This window comes from Schistocerca gregaria, chromosome 1 (assembly GCF_023897955.1).
Source record: "Schistocerca gregaria isolate iqSchGreg1 chromosome 1, iqSchGreg1.2, whole genome shotgun sequence".
In the NCBI taxonomy this organism is placed as follows: Eukaryota; Metazoa; Arthropoda; class Insecta; order Orthoptera; family Acrididae; genus Schistocerca; species Schistocerca gregaria.
In genome coordinates, this window is record NC_064920.1 from 321,253,530 (window position 1) to 321,275,105 (window position 21,576).

The 21,576-nt window shown below is 37.0% G+C and overlaps 1 protein-coding gene across 2 annotated transcripts in view; it reads left to right on the forward strand.

Annotated features, from left to right (window-relative positions):
• The first annotated feature begins 524 nt into the window (after nt 1-524).
• Nucleotides 525-21,576, forward strand: part of LOC126343774 (protein furry) — a 1,073,323-nt gene continuing 1,052,271 nt past the window's right edge. Inside the window, exons 1-3 of one of the 2 annotated variants that reach the window (XM_050001966.1) lie at nt 525-601; nt 20,788-20,872; nt 21,507-21,554. In XM_050001966.1, coding sequence (XP_049857923.1) covers nt 20,827-20,872; nt 21,507-21,554 — 94 coding nt within the window. In that variant the 5' untranslated portion in view covers nt 525-601; nt 20,788-20,826. Of the gene's footprint in view, nt 602-20,676; nt 20,705-20,787; nt 20,873-21,506; nt 21,555-21,576 lie in introns of those variants that run through there. The other variant, XM_050001967.1, reaches the window with a different exon arrangement.

Here is a 21,576-nt window from a genome sequence, read left to right on the forward strand (position 1 = left end):
AATTAAATCTCTCCCCCCTTCTCTACCCGTGCCCACCATTAGTCACCTTAAAAATCACGAGAAAACTTTTAACTACATTTCAAGGAACTAGCAAAGTTGTTCATAAAAGTTTACTAACTAGAGAAATATTTGGTGAAATTGTATGCTAGATTTCTTTAAATACAACATTTCTCGGACATATTTCGAACGTCATGAATAAAATAAGCAATGAGATTATTATATAGTTTCATAACAAGTTTTCAAATGAATAGATATTTTTCCGTCATCTAATATTTTAAATTCTGTACAAATTTAAGGAAATAAGTGCAATCTTATTCTTAGTTTCTACTTGCAGAGTAATTTTTATATATTATTGCTTTTACAACGATATTTTTGCTGTAGAACTGGGTCTCTAAGTAGGAACGAATTAGAATATCTTGTTTGAACTAAAGGGATAGAGAATCGACTCGTGATTTTCAATGTAGACAAATTATTACGCCGTCACGTTGGCGATTCTTGCACGCTTCTTGTTTATTTTCCCACATGTGCATCTTTGCGAGTTGCGTCAAAGATAATCCTATGTTGTATGTTTACATTCTGCTGCGGAGAGTACTGTCAATCGGTATGAAGCTTTTGCTTTTTTCAGGAAATATGAAAATGATTTTAATTGTATTTGAAAGAAATGAAGACAACATTGCCATTTATAAAAGTTTAGTCTTCACGAACGAGTAATAGGGACGGCTGTCAATCAGAATCCTCCCCTGTATTCTGCTTGATACCGAACCCTCACAACTGCAATCTTTCGTTGTTTTTATTCAAATAACTCCATACATTACCAGTCATTATTACTGATGTAGTTTTTTTTAGGACTGGCACGTTTTTACAGAAACCCTTCATCACGACAGTTTCTTGAGCTACAAACTTTTTAATGTTTACATGTAGATCTCAACAGATTCAAATTTTCTGAAGTAGTGCTTTTACATTAAAAAATAAAAATTGGTTTTAAGAAGGCTTATATCAAAGCAACTGACTTAATCATTGTTGAGTTTGGTGTATATTAAATGGAAAGTATTCTTTTACGTTAACATACCCCTTAGTTATCCCTTAGTGTACCAGTGAACTTCATGTTCGGTAATTTAAATTGTGAAGAAAATTTCAATTACTGTGTGTGTTTTACTGTGGTAATATCTATCAAGAAACCTGTTTAGATGCCTATGGAAACGATGTCGTGTTTGACCCTTAAATCGCACCTGCAGTAAAACCCATTTAATATTCGTGCATATGTTGTTGCTCATATATTACTTCTACAACATGTTAAACAACGATCCCACACGTGTATAGTGGAGTCCACGCAATTCAAAACATAAACAGTGTGGCAGACATGACTTAGATAGGTCTCTTTAATGTTTCAGAAAGGAGAAACAAAGTATGGTTTAAATAGTACTTATGAAAGTCAAAGCTTAAGTTAACTCACTATTTAGTGCGTAGTTTTAAGTTAATAAACTTTTACACTCTGTTGCAAAATGAGAGTCTTTATGGTTTATTTGAGATGGAACTTCCCATCAGTTTAATACTGTGGGGCCTTCCATGATACCAGACAGTGATCTCCGCTTTTTGTGGTCAGAGTAATGTTATCAGGATATGTAAAAAAAGCCACAGTGACTAATTCAAGCCATGAAGTAATTAAGCACAGATCAGTACGTTAAGGATAAAGGTGTGTTTGAAACTTTCCCCAACCCCCAAAAACACACACACACACACACACACACACACACACACACACAATGGTCAATAGTCACGATTCAGAGAAGGTGAGACAGAAATTGCATTTGGCACTTTCGCATAACAGTTCAGCAGCTGCTGATACGACAAATGCTAAGAGATGAAAAAGCTCTTGATACTAATTTTCATCTTTTAAAACAAGTTCTTATAACAAATGACAAAATGAAGAAGGTATCGAGTTTGTATGTTAATGAAAAGAATCATTAAGGATTTTTATCCAAAAGTGCACAGTGTACACACAATCCAAAAAAGATGTTGACAGCAATAGGAAAACTAGGCCTTAAAATATGTGGTATGGTTACACACTTATGTTGTCTTTTTGTATTACGTGTTGTTAAGTGTTTTAAATGTCACATCTTCGTCAACAAAATATTTTAGCACATTATCGTTGAACATTTTGAAACGTATTCTGTGCAAGTCCACACAGACATATAAGTGCTGGAGAGCAGAAAATGCATATTAACATTGCAACACTCACTAGTTTCTGAATTATTCATGTGTTTCTATGAATGGTTCAGAGTAAATTCAGAGCAGCTGAAATGAAGCACTTTTCATACGTCTTCCATAACTACTTATTGAATGGTAGAGGGCAGTGAACATTTGCCCCAATATCTTACTGTAAGTGTCATTGGTGTGTGACCTGTTTGAACTACATATAGTCTTTGTTAATAAAGCGTTTGATTTGACTGTCGGGGAAACTACTACCATTGTTTATAAAGCTACCCGTGTTCCTTTGTCCACAATAGTCCTTCTGTGCAACTGCCTTAATTTCTGCATAACTACTGAAATTCATGTGCACCTGCTTAATGGTCAGCAGATAGCCATATTTCAAATTAATTTGTTGTTTGAATGTAAAATAGCTCATTCCGATTTCGTAAGATTTATCACACACACACACACACACACACACACACACACACACACACACACACAAAGAGAGAGAGAGAGAGAGAGAGAGAGAGAGAGAGAGAGAGAGAGAGAGCACATTCTCTGTCCCTGTATGCTATCAGTCTATCCTTTATTTTATTTCCCCCACAACAATTCAGTACTACTATAGTTAGTTGATTTACCCAGCTAATATTCAGCATTCTTCTGTAGCATCACACTTCAGAAGCTTGTATTTTCTTCTGATCTATACGGTTTATTATCTTTCTTTCACTTTCATTGTAAGGCTATGCTGCAAAAAAATACTTTTAGAAAAGACTTCCAAGCAACTGAACTTATATTTGATGTTAACAAGTTTTTCGTTCTTGGGAAAAAACTTTTCTTGACTTTGCTAATCTTCATTTTATATTCCCATTATTTATACCACCATCACTGACCAAATAGCAAAGCTCATCTACTACTTTTAGTGGCTAATTTCCCCAGCATCATATGACCAATTTTGACTATGCTCCATTAGGCCTACCCCAGTTTTACTTTTATTGCTGTTCATATTACAACACCTTATAGACACTATCCACCATTTTAGTGTTCCAAGTCTTTTGCTGTCTGTCAGATTTGCATCACCGTAACAAACTGTAAAGATCTGATTTCATTTCCCTGAACATTAATTTGTTTTCCATGTTTCTCTTTAGTTTCCACTACGCCTTGCTCTGTATTTACAGTACATACACATACACTAGTGTACATACAACCTTGATTCACTCCTTTTGCTGCTGCTACCCCTTTTTATGTCCTCTTATAACTGCAACTGAGTTTTTGTACAAGTTGTAGATAAAATTTTGCTCCCTATATTTTATTCTTGATAACCTCAAAACTCCAATTACCGTATTCTGTGCAACACCACAAGAATCTTTTTCTAGGTTTACAAATAGTGTAAATGTGAATTTTAAACAGTCAAAAGTACAAGATGAAATAATAAAAAATCTAGGATGAAATAATATTATTGTAAATGAGGATTTGTCTTTCTTGATCCTACCTTCTAAGACAAATCATTGGGTCAGTATTGCTTATGTTCCAACATTTCCATAAAATTCAAATTGATGTCTTCCAGGTCCACTTCTGTCACACATTACATTCTCCTGTAGTGTCAGCCATAGCAAATAAAAATGAACCCAGAACTCACAGTTGCATGTGAAGTTGTTATTTATGATTTTCATGAACATCATCAACATACAAAGGTCACTACTCACCACATGGACAAGGCATTGAGTCACAGACAGCACAATGAGAAAATGTGCTCAGATATTAATGCTTTCGTACAGAGTTTTTCTTCTGCAGTAGAAACACTTCAAGACAACTCTCACGTATCCGCAAGGAAAGGGACCAATGTATGTAGAGAAAGAACACTTCCTACTATGTTGATGGGCCTACCCCTTCCCAGTCAAGAATGCTACACAACATTTACATTTGCATTTTTTTAAAGTAAAAAGCCTCCACTCTTCTCTGAGAGTGCTGGATAGTTAAGTTCAAAAAGTTCTATTTCAAAATATATTTGTGACACTTAAATTTTTACTCTAAACATTTTTCATGTTAGGCCTATATTACTTTCCCTGCTGATTACATAGAAATTGTAGTACTGAGGATGTTAATGGTTCAACCATCACTAACAACAAATATTAACATTGTATCTATGTAGTCATCTACAGAAAGTATTAAGAAGGTAATAGTGAGGTTACTCAAGAAAATGTGATGTTGATGAAGAGTCCAGGATGAAATAACAACCACCATCCCCTGCAGTAGAAAACGCACACACACACACACACACACACACACTCACACTCAAAATTCACATACACACGGCCTTGTGTGTGTAACCCCTTACTATAGGAATTGGAATGAAGAGGTTAGAAATTGAATAATTTCTGATATGCTAATGAGTACTTGATGGTTTAACAGCTGCTTACAATCTGCAATGAAAAATCAGTCAAATACTGAAGGTGCTCTACAATATTCTGGTGGTTTGTGAACCAGTTTTCTTCTAAACCATTTACTTCACAACTACTGTATACTGATAGGGCATTTACGGCATTTAACACACCCTTAATATTTAATGGAACCGGTACTTCTCCTCTGTTACAATGATGTTAACTAAAATAAGGAAGTACGTCCAACCATAAGGAAAAGAACCCTGTAAAAATCATGTTCACAAATGCAGTACCAATGAGTGGCTTAAAAGACATAAGGTGGGATATTTGAATCAAAGTTCATATGATTATCCTAAAATACTGATGATCATATTTTGTTTCATTTAGCATAGCAGGTTGAATCTAATCTTACATCAAGTCCTGAAACAAAAGATGATTATAGTTTATCTTCACACTAATGTTGCTGTTATTGATGGAGCACAAGGTCAATTGGACGGTGATGTGGAAGGAAGTATGTGTAGCAGTTTTCAGTGGAACTCACTAGACATTTGCTGTAAAAGGCTTAGGGAACCAGAGATAATCTGAATCATTATTGTTTGATGGGAATTTTAACTGTTTCTCCCAGATACAATTACTTTGTGCTAAACATGCCACCATCTCATTCAGTACTTGACCTGGTTTATATGAACTATATTTACTGATTTCCCTTTACTTCTATTCACAACTTTCATTATGAAAATGGGTCATAAGAATAGTCAGATTTGTAATGTCTACTGCCTGTCTTGTGTTATATAAATGAGATTACATTATTTCATTTTTACTGATAACCATACAATTTATCAGATCTGCATTTACATAACTCTGCAGTTCACAATTGAATCAGCTGAGCATTTGGCAGGGTGCTCATTGAGGCACTTTCAGACTATTCCTCTACCATTTCTCTCAGATAGCATGTGAGGAAAAAAATAACACGTTAATATGAGGGTTGCCCAAAAAGTAATGCACCTCTTTTTGTTTCTTCAACAGTTCTTTATTGAACATAATGAGAATTACACACACCAATGAATGATATTTTATCTGCACACCTTATTTTTCTACGCAATCCCTCGCCCATTCTATGGCCTTCCTTCAGCATGAAACGAGGGCGTGTATGTCCTGTTCGTACCAATCCTTGTTTTGATGGTGCAGTCAGTGCTTCACTGTGTGAATCACCTCCTCATTGTCCTCTAAATGTCTTCCACGAGTGACATCCTTCAATGGCCTAAACAAGTGGAAGTTCCGAGGGCGTTTTGAGTTTTTAAAATGTATTGACATATGTTACTGAATTTATGGTACTGCCTCTTGGCATCATACTAAGAGAAACACACTTTCACAGTCCCAGAACACGGGGATCACAACCTTACTGATGGAAGAAGTTTCTTTGAAATTTTTTTTATTTTTTTTATTTTTTATTATTTTTTTTTTCCTGTGGTGAGTGGGAATGGTGCCATTCCATCACCTATCATTTTGTTTCAGGCTCAAAATGGTTGAACCCAAGTTTCATTACATGTCACAATCCGGGACAAGAAGAACTCCCCCACAGCTTCAGGGTGTTGCAGCAAATCAAGACAATGTTTCTTTCTGTGCAATTTGTGATCTACTGTTTTACACTGCGGGACCCATCTTGCACACACTTTTGTATACCCAAGAGTGTGTATAATTGGTTCCACATCTCCTATGCTGATTGACAGATGCAGCACCAACTGCAGACTCATAATGCAGCTGTCCTCGTGAATGACAGCACCAGCTCGATGCAACATGTCAGGTGTGACAGCCGTGGATGGTCTCCCCAACTGTTGCAATTCATAGAGCTCCACCAAACCACCTTCTGCCCTCCATGCCCATTGACTGACTACTTCTGTCAGCAGCAGACAGTCCATAAACTTTGCACAAGTGTTTGTGAAAATTACCCACATTTTCTTTCTCTGCAGTGAGAGACTCAATAACAGCACATTGCTTGTAACATACATTGCCTACAAATGCCATTTTGAAACTGTCCTGCAGCTACACTATCTGTTGGAAGTGATAGAAACTTGTCACATTCATTCAGGAGACTTCAAGTACTACATAAGTAATATTTTGCATTCATAGCATGGTTTTTGGCTGAGAAAAAGAAAATGCGATGCATTACTTTCTGGGCAACCCTCATATTTCCAGGCGATCTGTGATTTTTCATATTTTATTGTGATGGCCATTTCTCACTTATTATGATGGCCATTTCAGCAGAATGTTTTGACATCTGGTGGAGGAAATTAGTGACTGAAATTTTGGTAAAAGATCTCACTACAATGAAAAAGCCTTTATTTTGGTAACTGCCACCCCAACTCATTTGTCATACCTGTGACACACACGTCCCTATTTCACTATGATAGAAATGGTCTATGCTTCTCTGATTTTTTTATATATTGTCTATAAATATTATCTTTTAAGGATTCTGTACCCTGCAGCTATACTGCAGAAGACGACGGGCAAGCTTAACATAGACAGTCCCTTTAGTAAATTTTTTGCTTGTTCTTAGTGTTCTGACATTTAAACACAGTCTTTAATTTGGCTTCCTCATAGCAATTTTAATGCAATGGCTTCTGTGTAAATTCTTCACAGTTCAGGTTAAGAATATCAGCTGGCTTTATAATACTTTGCTGGAGAACCTCAGATATAACTTCGGTTTCACTAGATGGCTTCCCATCAGTTTTCTGACTCAAATTCCATTGTGTAGCTGAGGTGAAACTCCATAGGCTTACAGTTGGATTTAAATTTGCTTGTGGGGAATGGCGCCTTCTGGGAATGTAGCAATATAAAGTTAATTAAAGATCCCCTGTTAATTGAACTGTTTATTTCATGTGTATAAAGAGCCAGTTGTTTTCATGATAGTGTTATTTTTCTGACTCTTTGCTGATGATGTGCCAGTATATTGTATTCTTCAAGATATTTTGTGATGTTGGAACACTGTATATTTTGTAAAACCCTACTACAAAATGTTGTTACAGGTGATTCCCCCCCCCCCCCCCCCCCCCCCCCTTTATTCCCAGAACAAAGGAAAAGCCTGTATGAGGTTAGGTAACTGCGTTTTGAATGTCAGAGATATTGACAAACACACAGTCGTGTAGTGAAGAAAAGTCACAGACTTAGTTTTTGGACGAAGTCATTTGTCAGAGGGCTCTGAGGACAAGACTGTTTTCCAGTGAAAGAACAACACACTGGTTTTTCTGTGAGGTGCCCTTATAGATCCGTGCACTTTGTTCAACATTTTTCCAATGAATATATTTCATCCATGAAAAACAATTCTAGAAGGTTATTTAAAATACCAAACTACAGCATCCATTACCTTTTCTTTTAACTCAAAATATTTTCAGCCACAAATTCCATTAGTTATGGGAGTAAGTCATTGTTTAAAGATGTCAAGTTTTGAGGAAAGGGTGCATGTTCCAGCAATTTTCCCTTCCCATCATGCAGTTCTCCTGTCGTGACAGGACTTTTGTTGCGGGTTCACTGTCCAGAAGATATAACTTTTTTTGTACTTGACAATACAGGAATTTTATCTTTTTTTCAATCTGTTTGGTTCAGAAAACTTTGGATGAATCCATTTTGCATCTGAAACACATTAGCCATAATCTCTTGGAAGTTAAGTCAAATGTGTTATCTTTGATGCAAACTTCTTAGTTCTACATGCTGCACTGGCTGCTGTTTATTTCTGGAGTTAACTAATAGAATCACATTTCATCTAAAGTAACATATCAGTGAAATGAGAAATTTGTTTTTATTGTTGCTCCAGCCAGCATTCAACAAATGTGACAGCCATCTATCAAAAAGGTTTTTCATACTCAATTCTGTACATAAAATTTACTACACCTTTCATTTTGATTTGATTGAGGTGTCAGCAATTTCATTCTCTTTAATCATGTTTTCCAGAATCCTTTGTCCCAAATTATTGCTGACGTGGATTGAGCATAAAAATATTCCCTCTTCCAGAAAGCTCTTTGAAAACTGCGTGAAGATGTAGTCAATGGTTCTTGCTTCAAATAGATATTTGTTGATAAAAATGGGATGACTTCTAGAAATGGTTATAGGGACTGCAACCTTCTGTTTCAGTGTCATCTATTAATACAAATGTGCAGGGAACATACTGTGGTTACAGAGATAAACAGCTGTAAAGGATTTTGGTGCACTTCCACTTAGTGGTTGAGTGTCGTGGGTCGATAGCTGTGCCATTCATTTGATAGGGGAAGGAAATCCAATAAGTACTTACAGCTTTTATGAAATTCATTAGCTGTTAAATGTCATAAAAATTCTAAGTGCTTGGTGAACTTTCTCTCAATATAAAAATGAATAACATAGTGTCAGACCCCCTCCTCTGCTAGCAGCCAGTATGTGGAAATACACCAGCTTAAATTTACGTTACCAGGTAAAGTGTCACCTTTATAAATGTCTTCATCACAAACTAAAATGAAATGGATATTGTGACAAGTCTACAATTTAATAAAAAATGTCAAAAGAAGAATATCATTCCTGATTATGGAAGCATAAAAGAAATTAAAACTTTCTGGAAGTTAAAGCTAAACCAATGTCCACTAATAAATTTCATAAAACGTGCAGCTGCTTGGTGAATTTCCATCTTCTGCAAAATGTAAAATGCCTTTTTCTCTTTGTTGCAACACAAATTGCAGATACTCGGTATGTAATTTGATGGGAATTCACAAATTTGCTAAAACTATTCAGAGAGGAACTGTTTTATACTTAGTACAGAGGCTCAGAAACTCAAATTTCAGATGTCTTGTGTATTAAATCTCAATCAATCAGTTACTCTTTAGCATCATTAAAATGGTTTAACTGTTTCAGTATGATAATAGGTATTATATGATTTACAAACCATGTAATAAATTCTTTGCTGAGACAGGAGACCACCAAAGACTTGATATCTGTGAAATATATATGACTTTTTGGAAATGTTAAGGAGTAGGCAATGTTTACAACAGCCTACATCACTTTATTTTCAAAAGAGGGAGAAAATTTAGTTTCTCAACTGGTACATTTTGTAATCATTATTTTAGGGAAATAATTTCATAGTATCACAGGCTCCCATTACAGCTGTGATTGTGCCACATTTTGTATCCATCTATGTATCTGTCAACTTCTGGATTGATTGCAAGCACTACTAGACATTTTAGGTGTATTTTATTCCCAGAATGTCTGAGTAGAATCAGTATGTGTGTTTTGTTATATGTGCTTTTTCTTTGATCATACGGACTTCATATTGCTTATTATGCATTGCCGAAACACAAATTTATTTTATAACCGCAGTAGTCTGATTTTGCATTTATTCCTATTCTTTGACTTATTACATAATCTATCACTTCATGTCATAATTTTTTTTAAAAAAATGGAACATTACTTATTTGTCCTGCCCCCTCTCCCAACACACAAAATATATTTTTATGTTCGTATTCAGTGCTCTGTCTCTACCTTAAACAATAGGTGGTTTTCTTAATCTTTTCATTGTCTGATTTACTTATAGGATTTTCCCTTATATCTTTAATTGCTTTTGTGTTTTTCTTCAAAATTTGATTTCCAAAGTACCCATGTAAACCCATGTATGCACAAATCAAGTGTTACGTGATGAGACAAGTGATACATGTGTTAAAATTTGGTTGTTTCATGTTATGAGACCAGGTGAGGTGGTACATTGGTAAAGTACTATACTCACATTTAGGAAAACAATGGTTCAAATACTCATCCAACCATCCAGATTAGATGCTCTCTAATTTCCATAAATCACCTAAGATGGAATTTGGGATGTTTCCATTGAAAGGACATGACTGATCTCATTCCTCATCCTTCCCCAGTCAGAACTTGTTTTCTGTTTCTCATGACCTTATTCCAGATGGGACGTTAAAACCTAATCTTCCTTTGTATATTTTGAAAGGAAATGTTTTAGAATGAACATCAATATTAACCATGTATGTTTAATGAGAAGCAGTAGTTTTTCACGTTAATGTAAGACATTATAAAAATAATCCACTTCGTATGAAAAGGACCAATAACATGAACTCTCTTGAAATCAAGCAGTAGTTCCTTTTACCATCAGTAGACATCTGTTTCTAAAGAAAATTGTTTCGTGCATCTACTATTGCATTTCTGCCATTAGAAATTTTTGTGCATTATCTCCTTGAAAGTTTTTGATGTGCATTTAAACTTGTCAGCTAATTTATGTATTCCTGTTTTTTGAGAATGTGTTATGCAAGCAGTACAATATCCATTTACTCTTTTTTAATGTGATTATTTTTTGCAATTCTGTCTGTAAGATCAATTTTTGTGGAAACATGGCGGGTGTAACATAATGTCCTGTTTCTGTCTCAAATGAAAGACTGATGCATAAAGTTGCAATAATAATAATTTTAATGACTGTAATACCAAAATTTTCTCAATATCCTATGGTCATTATTTGTGTTAATAGCCAGCACTTGTTTTAGAAGGCTAGTAGAGAGCAAGCAATATGAACACATCTAATGTCTAAAAAATCTATTGTTGAGATGTCATATGAAGTAGTTAGAAAATAAGTCGTCTATGAAAAAGTGTATAAGAAGTAATGTGCAAAGGGAATTTGAATAAAGATTTACAGGAAACAAAAGAAGAAGTAGAAAGCAAGTGGTGTTTTCTCTTTTTCTGTATTTTGTTTCGTGTAGACGTCACAACATATGACATGTAGCTACAATGAAGTTTTTCAACACAATATTTCAAATATTTTTCTTTCCACAAACTTTCCGAAGAAATAACAATTTATACCAGTAAAAGTGTCATAACCTTATCAAAATATTTGATTGCAATATAAATCTATGTATTAAATATACCGTATGCTACCAGCCAAGATGGTGAAATAGTGAGATATTTTGCAGCTAGGATTCAATAACTTGTAACAGTATGTGTAGCTGACAGATTGGAAAATTGTTATTTTAGATATGGTTAAACAATGAAACAGGTCACCTCTTCAGACCAGCACTTTAAGTTTCACGTATCAGTATTTGTGAATAAAGACACACCATAACTATGATAACAACAAATTAAAACTTAATTCAAGACCAAGACTCACACCCAGCTCCTACCTGTCATAAATAGGGCCGGTACTAGTTGGCCTATACAAGCACAGCATGGAAACAAGCTTGAAGCTTCAACATGTTGCTGCCTACTGTGTTTTATTTATAATCCACACAAGTTCTCCTAACATGCTGACTGCCAGTTACAGAGAAATAGGGTGCTATCCATAGAGTTACTTAATTGCAGCCTTAAAGTTGTAATTGTCATTATTCTTCTGTTGGTGGAGTTTATACCGTTTTATGATTTCTGATCATTTCAAGCTGTGTGCCAGATAAGGAGTCAAACTCCTCATGACTGTGGAGTGCTACCACACTCAAGCACACAACTTGGATACATCATAAATGGTCAAAATAGCATAGATTCCAACCAAAGCAGATGAATGTCATCCTTATTGTGAAATAATAACAATGTAGGAAAAGATAGATTGCATCTTACTGTAAATAAGACACATCAAGTTGCAGACAGGCACGATTAAAAGAAACTCACAAATAGCTTTTGGCCACTGTCTTCGACAGTAAAGAGAAACACACAGGCAACATTCACACACACATACACACACAAGCAGGCACACCTCACACACACACACACTACTGCTAACTCCAGCATCTCGGGCCAGAATGCAACATAATATGGGATGCAAGCAGCAGTCTGGATGTGGTGGGGAAGTAGAAGGATAGTAGTGTACAGGTGGGGAGAGAGATGAACGCTGTCTGGTGGAGTGTGCAAGGAGTAGACTGCCAACTGGTGCAGTGTCAGGGGGTTGTGGGGCAGAGAGGTGGGGGGGGGGGGGGGGGGGGAGAAACAAACGAGGAGAGGAATGGGTAAAAATGGGCAGATGCACTGGCAGAGGGCTGCAAATAAACAGGGTGGGAGACAAGAATAGGGTGGAGATGATAAAAGAGAGGGGTGGAAACTATTGGGTGGAGGATGTGGGGACAGTATGTAACTGTAGGTTGAGGCTGGGAAAATTATGGGAGTGGAGAATGTATTGTAGGATAACTCCCACCTGTGCAGTTTAGAAAAAACTGGTGGTGGAGGGGAGGATGCAGACAGCTCAGGTAGTGAAGTAGCCATTGAAATCATGTGTGTTATATTCAGCTGCATGCTGTGCCACAGAGTGGTTTACTTTGCTCTGTGCCACAGGGTGGTCTACTTTGCTCTTGGCTGCAGTTTGGTGGTGGCCATTCATCTTGGTGGATACCTGGTTGATAATGGACTTGATTTCAATGGCTGCTCCACTATCAGAGCCATCAGGATCCTTCCCTCCACCACCAGCTTTTCTGAACTGTGCAGATACAAGTTATCCTTACAACACATTCTTTGCTCCCATAATTATCCCAGCCTCAACCACCCAAACACTCCACCCAACAGTTTCCACCCCTTCTGTCCTATTATCTCCTCCCCATTCTCTTCTCCCACCCTCTTTATTTGCAGCTTACTGCCAATGCGTCTGCCCATTTTTCCCCACTCGTCTCCTTGTTTGTTCCTTTTTCTCCCACCTCCCTGCCCCACAACTTCCTGACACTGTGCCTGTTGGCAGTCTAGTCCCTGCACAGTTCATGAGACAGCGTTCATCTCTTTCCCCACTTGTACACTGCCCTCCCTTCCCCATACTGAATGAGGTGCTGCAGTGGTTAGCACACTGGACTCGCATTTGGGAGGACAATGGTTCAATCCCGCTTTTTGCCATCCTGATTTAGTTTTTCATGATTTCCCTAAAACTCTTCAGGCAAATGCTGGGAAGATTCCTTTGAAAAGGGCACTGCTGACTTCCTTCCCCATCCTTCCCTAATCCAATGAGACTGATGAACTCACTGTCTGGTCTCCTCCCCCAAAAACACCCCCCCCCCTCCCTCATCCCTTCCCCTTCCTCACCCCATCCAGATTGCTGCTTGCATCCCTCGTGATGTTACATTCTGATTCTGGCCCGAGATGCTGGAGTTGGTGGTCATGTGTGCATGAGGCGTGCTTGCTTAGGTGTCCGTGCATGCATGCACGTGTGTGCTCCTGTGTGTGTGTGTGTGTGTGTGTGTGTGTGTGTGAGTGTGTGTGTGTGTGTGTGTGTGTGTGTGTGTGTGACCTTACTGACGAAGGTTGTGGCCAAAAGCTATGTAAGTGTCTTTTAATCGTGCCTGTCTGAAATTTGACATGTCTTCTTTACATAAGTAGCAATATATCTTTTCCTACATTGTTGATATTCGTACCTGGAGTTTCTGATGTTTGGTGTTGTGGAATAATTCACTTTTAAGTTCTAGATGCAGTGCAATGTGATGCAATTATGTTGGGATCAAGTCTTTACTATTAAAAGATCAGTGAGTTGGTATGAAGGAAATATGGGGACTCAAACATAGGAGGGTTTTTTTTTTTTTTTTTTTTTTTTTTTTTTTTTTTTTTTTTTTTGGCATTGACTTTTTAGTTTCAAAAATAGCTATCAGAATGACGATGACATCAGATGGTCTCTTGAAGTTTTTCTTTGATAGGGCCAATGAGAAACACAACATGCGATCAATTTAATGAGCATAAAGCATGCTTTCAGTGTTTAATATAATGCTCATATTACTTGTGAAAATGATATTCTGTGATTATTAGATTTTTAAAATGTTTTCACTGTTTGAAGGACTTTCTAATTTCAAACTGGCTTAAACAATACCCCAGGTATTGCTATTTTATTGACAAAGGAACTCCTCCTCATGTGTAGACTGTGGGTTTTTATTTACTTGGGAACTGAATGGAGAACTCAGTGGGGCTCTCCCGTGGAACTGTAGAGTGTGCAAAACAAATAAGAGTATTGCTAAACAGAAGGAAAAGATTTGTGCCCTTCAGGCTGAAATAGATCATGCAAAATTTGAGCTAGATAGATTGAATGAGGGATTATGGGATCTGGGCAAAGAGGACAAACAGTGGGTAATGGGGGAACAGCTCTTCTACTTCATCTGCATTTGAGCTTACAGTATCAAACAAATTTGATTTGTTATTTGAAGTAAGAAAGAAGGGAAGAGCCTCATCCACCTGTAGGTCCCAGTAGGGTGCAGCAGAGTTGCAGGTTTGTGCCAAAAGCGATTAGGAAGAAAACAGTCCTGCTGCAAATTAGTAGTCATGGGATTGGTGTAGGACAAATGGTACTGGATAAATTAGGAACAAGGAACCAGGTCACAAGTTTTGTGAAGCCGAGTGCTAGCTCAGCCACATGACGGAGGACATAAGGAATTTGTGCAAAGGTTCTGGCAAAGAGGATCAGGTTACTGTAGTAGATGGAGCAGAGAACAGCTTGGCTGAGGACAATAATTACAGTATTAGGGGTGACCTGGATGAAATATGAGTATCAGCTATACACACAAATGTGAGTTTTGTGGAGTTCCTGAAGGGCCATGACCAGCCCTGGGTGAACACCTCTGTGAGCCACATGAACACTGGGTTGAGAAGCTGACTGAAAATAAATCCTATATGAGCACAGTGTCTGTTGCTACAGGTGGAGATGGGAATAAACTAGACACAGCCTGCAAAGGGAAAGAGATAGGTTGGCTGAGTTGCTGATAATGTACTGGGGTGGGGGGGGGGGGGGGGGGGAGGGGAGGGGTGGGGATGGGATGGGGGGCACTATTACATAAAGAAAAATCCCTGTCGTTACTGGTGTCAGAGAAGTACCTTTTCTAGGATAGAATCAAGATTCAGGCACCCTGTTTTGAAAGAAGTCAGAATAACAGAAGAGCTCCACAAAATGCTTAAGAATGCACAGAATAGTATGGTTAGCTTATTTCAGCAAAATATTAAGAGGATTGAGAAATAAGGCAGAAGAGCTTCTTGACTGTTCAGAAAATTAAGAGAGCTCTAAAAAGATAGAAAACCTATGCCTGTATGAGCACCACATTATCACCGAGTTACGTAAGTTACAAGTAAAGTATTACTCTCTAGGAGCTTACGCATGGAAACTAATATGGGAGGAGGAGTTACTACATATATCAAAACAGAACACAAGTTCATAAACGTTCAGACAAGTAGGTTTTTTAGTGACAGCTCATATAAGTGTGTGCTTCTCAGTTAATACTGAAAAATAGTTTACTTTTATTGTAACTGTATATAGATCCCCACTGGGAAATCTTGAACTGTTTATGAGGAATCTGGAATCCTTACTGTGCTACAGGCAACAGCAAGCATATTCTTTGGTTACTTTAATGTAGATTTTCGAAGGATTGTGATAGGAAAAATGATCTGGAAATCTTAATTGGATCCCACAATTTGATCTTGGTAATTAACTTATTAAGAGACCTTTGGAGAAAAGAGGACCACTTGTATGAATATTAAGATCTCAGATGGAAACCCAGTTCTAACCAAAGAAGGGAAAGCAGAAAGGTGGAAGGAGTATATAGAGGGCGATGTACTTGAGGACAATATTATGGAAATGGAAGAGGATGTAGATGAAGATAAAATGGGAGATACGATACTGCGTGAAGAGTTTGACAGAGCACTTAAAGACCTGAGTCGAAACAAGGCCCCCGGAGTAGACAACATTCCATTGGAACTACTGACGGCTGTGGGAGAGCCAGTCCTGACAAAACTCTACCATCTGGTGAGCAAAATGTTTGAGACATGCGAAATACTCTCAGACTTCAAGAATATTATAGTAATTCCAATTCCAAAGAAAGCAGGTGTTGACAGATGTAAAAATTACCGAACTATCAGTTTAATAAGGCACAGCTGCAAACTACTAACACGAATTCTTTAGAGACGAATAGAAAAACTGGTAAAAGTTGACCTCGGGGGAGATCAATTTGGATTTCATAGAAATGGTGGAACACGTGAGGCAATACTCACCCTAAGATTTACTATGAATATAGATTAAGGAAAGGCAGCCCTTCGTTTCTAGCATTTGTAGACTTAGAGAAAGCTTTTGACCATGTTGACTGGAATACTCTGTTTCAAATTCTGAAGGTGGCAGGGTTAAAATACAGGGAGCTAAAGGCTATTTACAATTTGTACAGGAACCAGATGGCAGTTATAAGAGTCGAGGGGCATGAAAGGGAAGCAGTGGTTGGGAACGGAGTGAGACAGGACTGTAGTCTATTCAATCTGTATATTGATCAAGCAGTGAAGAAAACAAAAGAAAAATTCGGAGTAGGTATTAAAGTCCGTGGAGAAGAAATAAAAACTTAGAGGTTCGTTGATGACATCGTAATTCTGTCAGAGACAGCAAAGGATTTGGAAGAGCAGTTGAACGGAATGGATAGTGTCTTGAAAGGAGGATATAAGCTGACCATCAACAAAAGCAAAACGAGGATAATGGAATGTAGTCGAATAAAGTCGGGTGATGCTGAGGGAATTAGATTAGGAAGTGAGACACTTAAAGTAGTAAAGGAGTTTTGCTATTTGGGGAGAAAAATAACTGATGATGGTCGAAGTAGAGAGGATATAAAATGTAGACTGGCAATGGCAAGGAAAGCTTTTATGAAGAAGAGAAATTTGTTAACATCGAGTATAGATTTAAGTGTCAGGAAGTCATTTCTGAAAGTATTTGTATGGAGTGTAGCCATGTATGGAAGTGAATCATGGACGATAAATAGTTTGGACAAGAAGAGAATAGAAGCTTTTGAAATGTGGTGCTACAGAAGAATGCTGAAGATTAGATGGGTAGATCACATAACTAATGAGGAAGTATTGAATCGGATTGGGGAGAAGAGAAGTTTGTGGCACAACTTGACCAGAAGAAGGGATCGGTTGGTAGGACATGTTCTGAGGCATCAAGGGATCAGCAATTTAGTATTGGAGGGCAGCATGGAGGGTAAAAATCGTAGAGGGAGACCAAGAGATGACTACACTAAGCAGATTCAGAAGGATGTAGGCTGCAGTAGGTACTGGGAGATGAAGAAGCTTGCACAGGATAGAGTAGCATGGAGAGCTGCATCAAACCAGTTTCAGGACTGAAGACCACAACAACAACAACAATTAACTTATCAACATGGTTGGATCTAATTGATAATGTTTTCTTTGGTGAAGTTCAGAACAAGAAAATACCTGTTTATCCAATAACAAATGCTCTCTTTTTATCATGATGCACAGTTAGTTAGGATCAATAACGTAGTGCCTTGCAATATGAATATTCCTCTGTTGAAATAAGTTAAAATAGTTAATAACTCAAGAACAAGTGTTTTCAGAATGCTTTTTTGTGGGTGACCTGGGATGAAGTTTATAATGAATTAAATGCTAACGTAAAATTTAATCTGGTCCATGATACATTCATAAAGTTATTTGAAAATAGTTTTTCACATAAACTAATCATGAAGAACATTAAACAGACATGAAGAAAAAACTCTGACTCACTTGAGGGATTAAAGTACCCTGTGAAAGGAAAATGGAAATATATCTGTTGGTAAGAAAAAGTAGAGATCCTGTAGTAATTGAAAACTACTAAAACTACTTGAAATTTCTAAGAATGTTGATTAAAAATCAAAAAAACATGCACATAATGTCAGAAATTAGTAATTTTGACAACAGACCCAAGGCTATGTGGAGTGTAGTGAAATAAGAGACAGGACAACCACCCACAGAGGATAACAACATGACTACTGAACTGAGTGGAAGGGCTATAAATGAGGAGTCACAGGTAGCAAATATGTTTAATAGTCATTTCATAAATGTAATAGAAAGTATAGGGTCAAGAAGTGCAAGAGAGAAATCACAACAGCATACTAAAAAAGTAACACTCACAATATTGGGTCATATGAATGTGTCATGAACTTCTACTGAAACCAAGAAAATTATATATTCTCTTAAAAATAAACACTCATCTGGTTTTGATGGTGTTTCCAATAGAACACCAAGGATTTGTCCCCATATAATAAGTCTGGTCTTATCTGGATTATGTAATGCATCACTAGTTCAAGGCATTCTTCCAGGGAGAGTGAAATATGCTGTTGTCAAATCCCTAATCAAGAAAGGTGATAGGAGAGATGTCAATAACTACAAACCTGTTTCACTGCTGACACCATTTGCCATAATTTTAGAGAAAGTGGTGTGTTTTAGAATAGTATCTCACCTTGCAACAATAGGATGCATATCCTCAGCAAATCAAAGTTTGGGTTTGAGAACAGTAGCATTACTGAGAAAGTGATTTACATGTTCATTAACCAAATTCTGTAAGTGTTAAATAATAAAATAGTACCGGTTGGTATTTTCTGTGACTTTATCCAAGGCCTTTAACTGCATATACCACAATATTTTCATAGACAAACTGAAATTTTTTGAGACTGATGGTATAGCCAACCAGTGGATAATGTCTTATCAAACCTAAAGAATGCAGTAAGTTGTACTTAGTAGTTCATCCAATGTAGTTCATGTACATAATTCTCAACTCCGTCCGAAGAGGCCATGAAGGCCCAACAGTACCGACTGGCCACAGTGTCATCCTCAGCCCACAGGCATCATTGGATGCGGATATGGAGGACCATGTGGTCAGCATGCCACTCTCCCAGCCATATGTCAGTTTACGAGACCGGAGCCGCAACTTATCAATCAAGTAGCTCTCCAGTTTGCCTCACAAGGGCTGAGTGCACCCCACTTGCCAACAGCGCTCGGCAGACCGGATGGTCACCTGTCCATGTGCTCGCCCAGCCCAACAGTGCTTAACTTCATTAATCTGACAGGAACCAGTGTTACCACTGCAGCAAGGCCATTGGCCACGTGATTCTGACTAGGGAGAAATCACATGTGGGGTTCCCCAAGTTTCAGTCTTTGGTCGAATATCACTCTTCATATATGTAAATAATCATTCATGTAATGTACAGTTACCAGAATCAGTTGTTTTTGCAGATGACACTAGTATTGAATCAGTCCAAGCATAGGTACAGAAACAAAATAAATTGTAAACAATTTTCTTATAAGTATCATTGAATAGTTTTCTAAAAATACACAACATTTTCAGTTGCTATAGCAATGATAAGTGTTATACAACCTGAGGAAATAGTAAACAAGATGGAAGCTTCAAAATACTTGGGTGTCCATATTGATGAGTATTTAAACCTGAAGAAGCACATTTTGGAACTCCTAAAACAACTTAGTTAAGCCACATTTGCACTTGGAATTATTCATATCTTGGGGAGAGATGAATCAGTAAGTTTACATATTTTGCATATTTACATTCAATAATGGCATTTGTTAAAATGTTTTGGGGAAACTTCTTTAAGAAAGAACGTCTTCATAGCTCACAAATATGCTGTAGTAATAATATGTAGTACTCACCCTTGATCATCATGTAGACATCTGTTTAAGGAGTTGAATATTCTGACTACTGCTTAACAGTATATTTATTCACACACAAAGTTTGTTGTAAATAATCCACCACAGTTCAAAAGGAACAATGATGTTCAGAATGACAATACCAGAAGGAAAAAATGAAATTAATTATTCCAAATTAAGGTTTCTTTAGCACAAAAGGGGTACCCAGTGCTGCAATAAAATTTTTTGATCGCTTGCTCAGTAACATAAAATGTCTGCCAGACAGCAAGTAAAATTGGAAAACAAACTAAAAATGTTTCACCTTGACAACTCACTCCATACTGTAGAAGAATTTCTTATTGTAATGTATAAAAGGTAGTGGGTAGGAATTTCTAATTCACATGTATAAATAAAAAAAAAACCTTAAAAATGTTCAGCATGTATCCATTTTTACAAATCGATTTGTGATATGAATGTGAAATGACTCATTCTATATCATTGTGGTTAACTGTGCAAGATGATCCATCAAACATGAAAATAACTCAGATAAACTTGAGTTGTTTCTGGTAATGTTTGTGTTTGAACGGAAGTGGATTTGTAACTGGTAGAGGTGGAAAAAGAGAGGGGGGGAGATACTTATTCTCACTTAGTATATGTGGATATGGCCATTCCCTTTTAATTATTGTGCCTTTTACTTATGAATCAGACTCCAGTTTTCTTCATTTGTTCTGTTTATATCATTTGGTAATTTTATTTTTCTTGTTGGTAGCAGCTATCATGATTTCATACTGGACAAGGTATTGATGCATTCTTAATTTTTCATGAAATTTTATTTTTAATTATTTATTAGTTCTTTTAATGTGTGTTTCTGTATTTTCAGATTATGTCGACACAAGTGATCTGAAAGTATAATCTCACAATGCTTCTTCATTGGGAGGAAGGCACAAATGACAGTGAGACAGAAGGTAAGGAGCATACAACAAGCCACTTACAGCCTTACTTTTTACTACTTTGCTTTGTCTACTTCTGTTGTAAGAATATTTTTTGTCTTTGAGGACACAGGAGTTAGTAATTTAACATGTTTTCATTCATTGATGTCTTGTGGAATAATATTCTGAGATGTCTCCTCACTTAGACAAAAAGTATTCATTGAACAAAAGAAAGTAATTAGAATTATGTGTGGGGTGCACATATGTACATATTGTAGGTTTCACTTTAAGCAGCTAGGAATATTAGACACAGCCTAACAGTGCATTTATTCAGTTATGAAGTTTGTTATCAACAATTCATCTGAATTTGAGAGTAAGAGAGATATTCACAGGTGAAACACTAGAGAGAAAAATGATATGCACTACTCTTTTAATGCATCTAACTATGACTGAGAAAAGGGTGAAATATGCAGCTATAAAACCATTTGTCTGTCTACCCAAGAAATGAAATGTCTGGCAGATATCATTAGTTTATTGTCAATATGATTTGTGAAATAAGTGGCTAACTGTTTAAAATGCTTAGTTTGTAGAGAATTAGATTCACAAAGAAATTAAGTATAGCAAATAAATGATAACCCTATGGAATACTTACTACACTTTAATTTTGCAGGCCAGGAAAATGGTGATGGAGAAACAACAGGAACTGGAAACACTTCAGGTAAGTCTAATCTTCTTTCAAG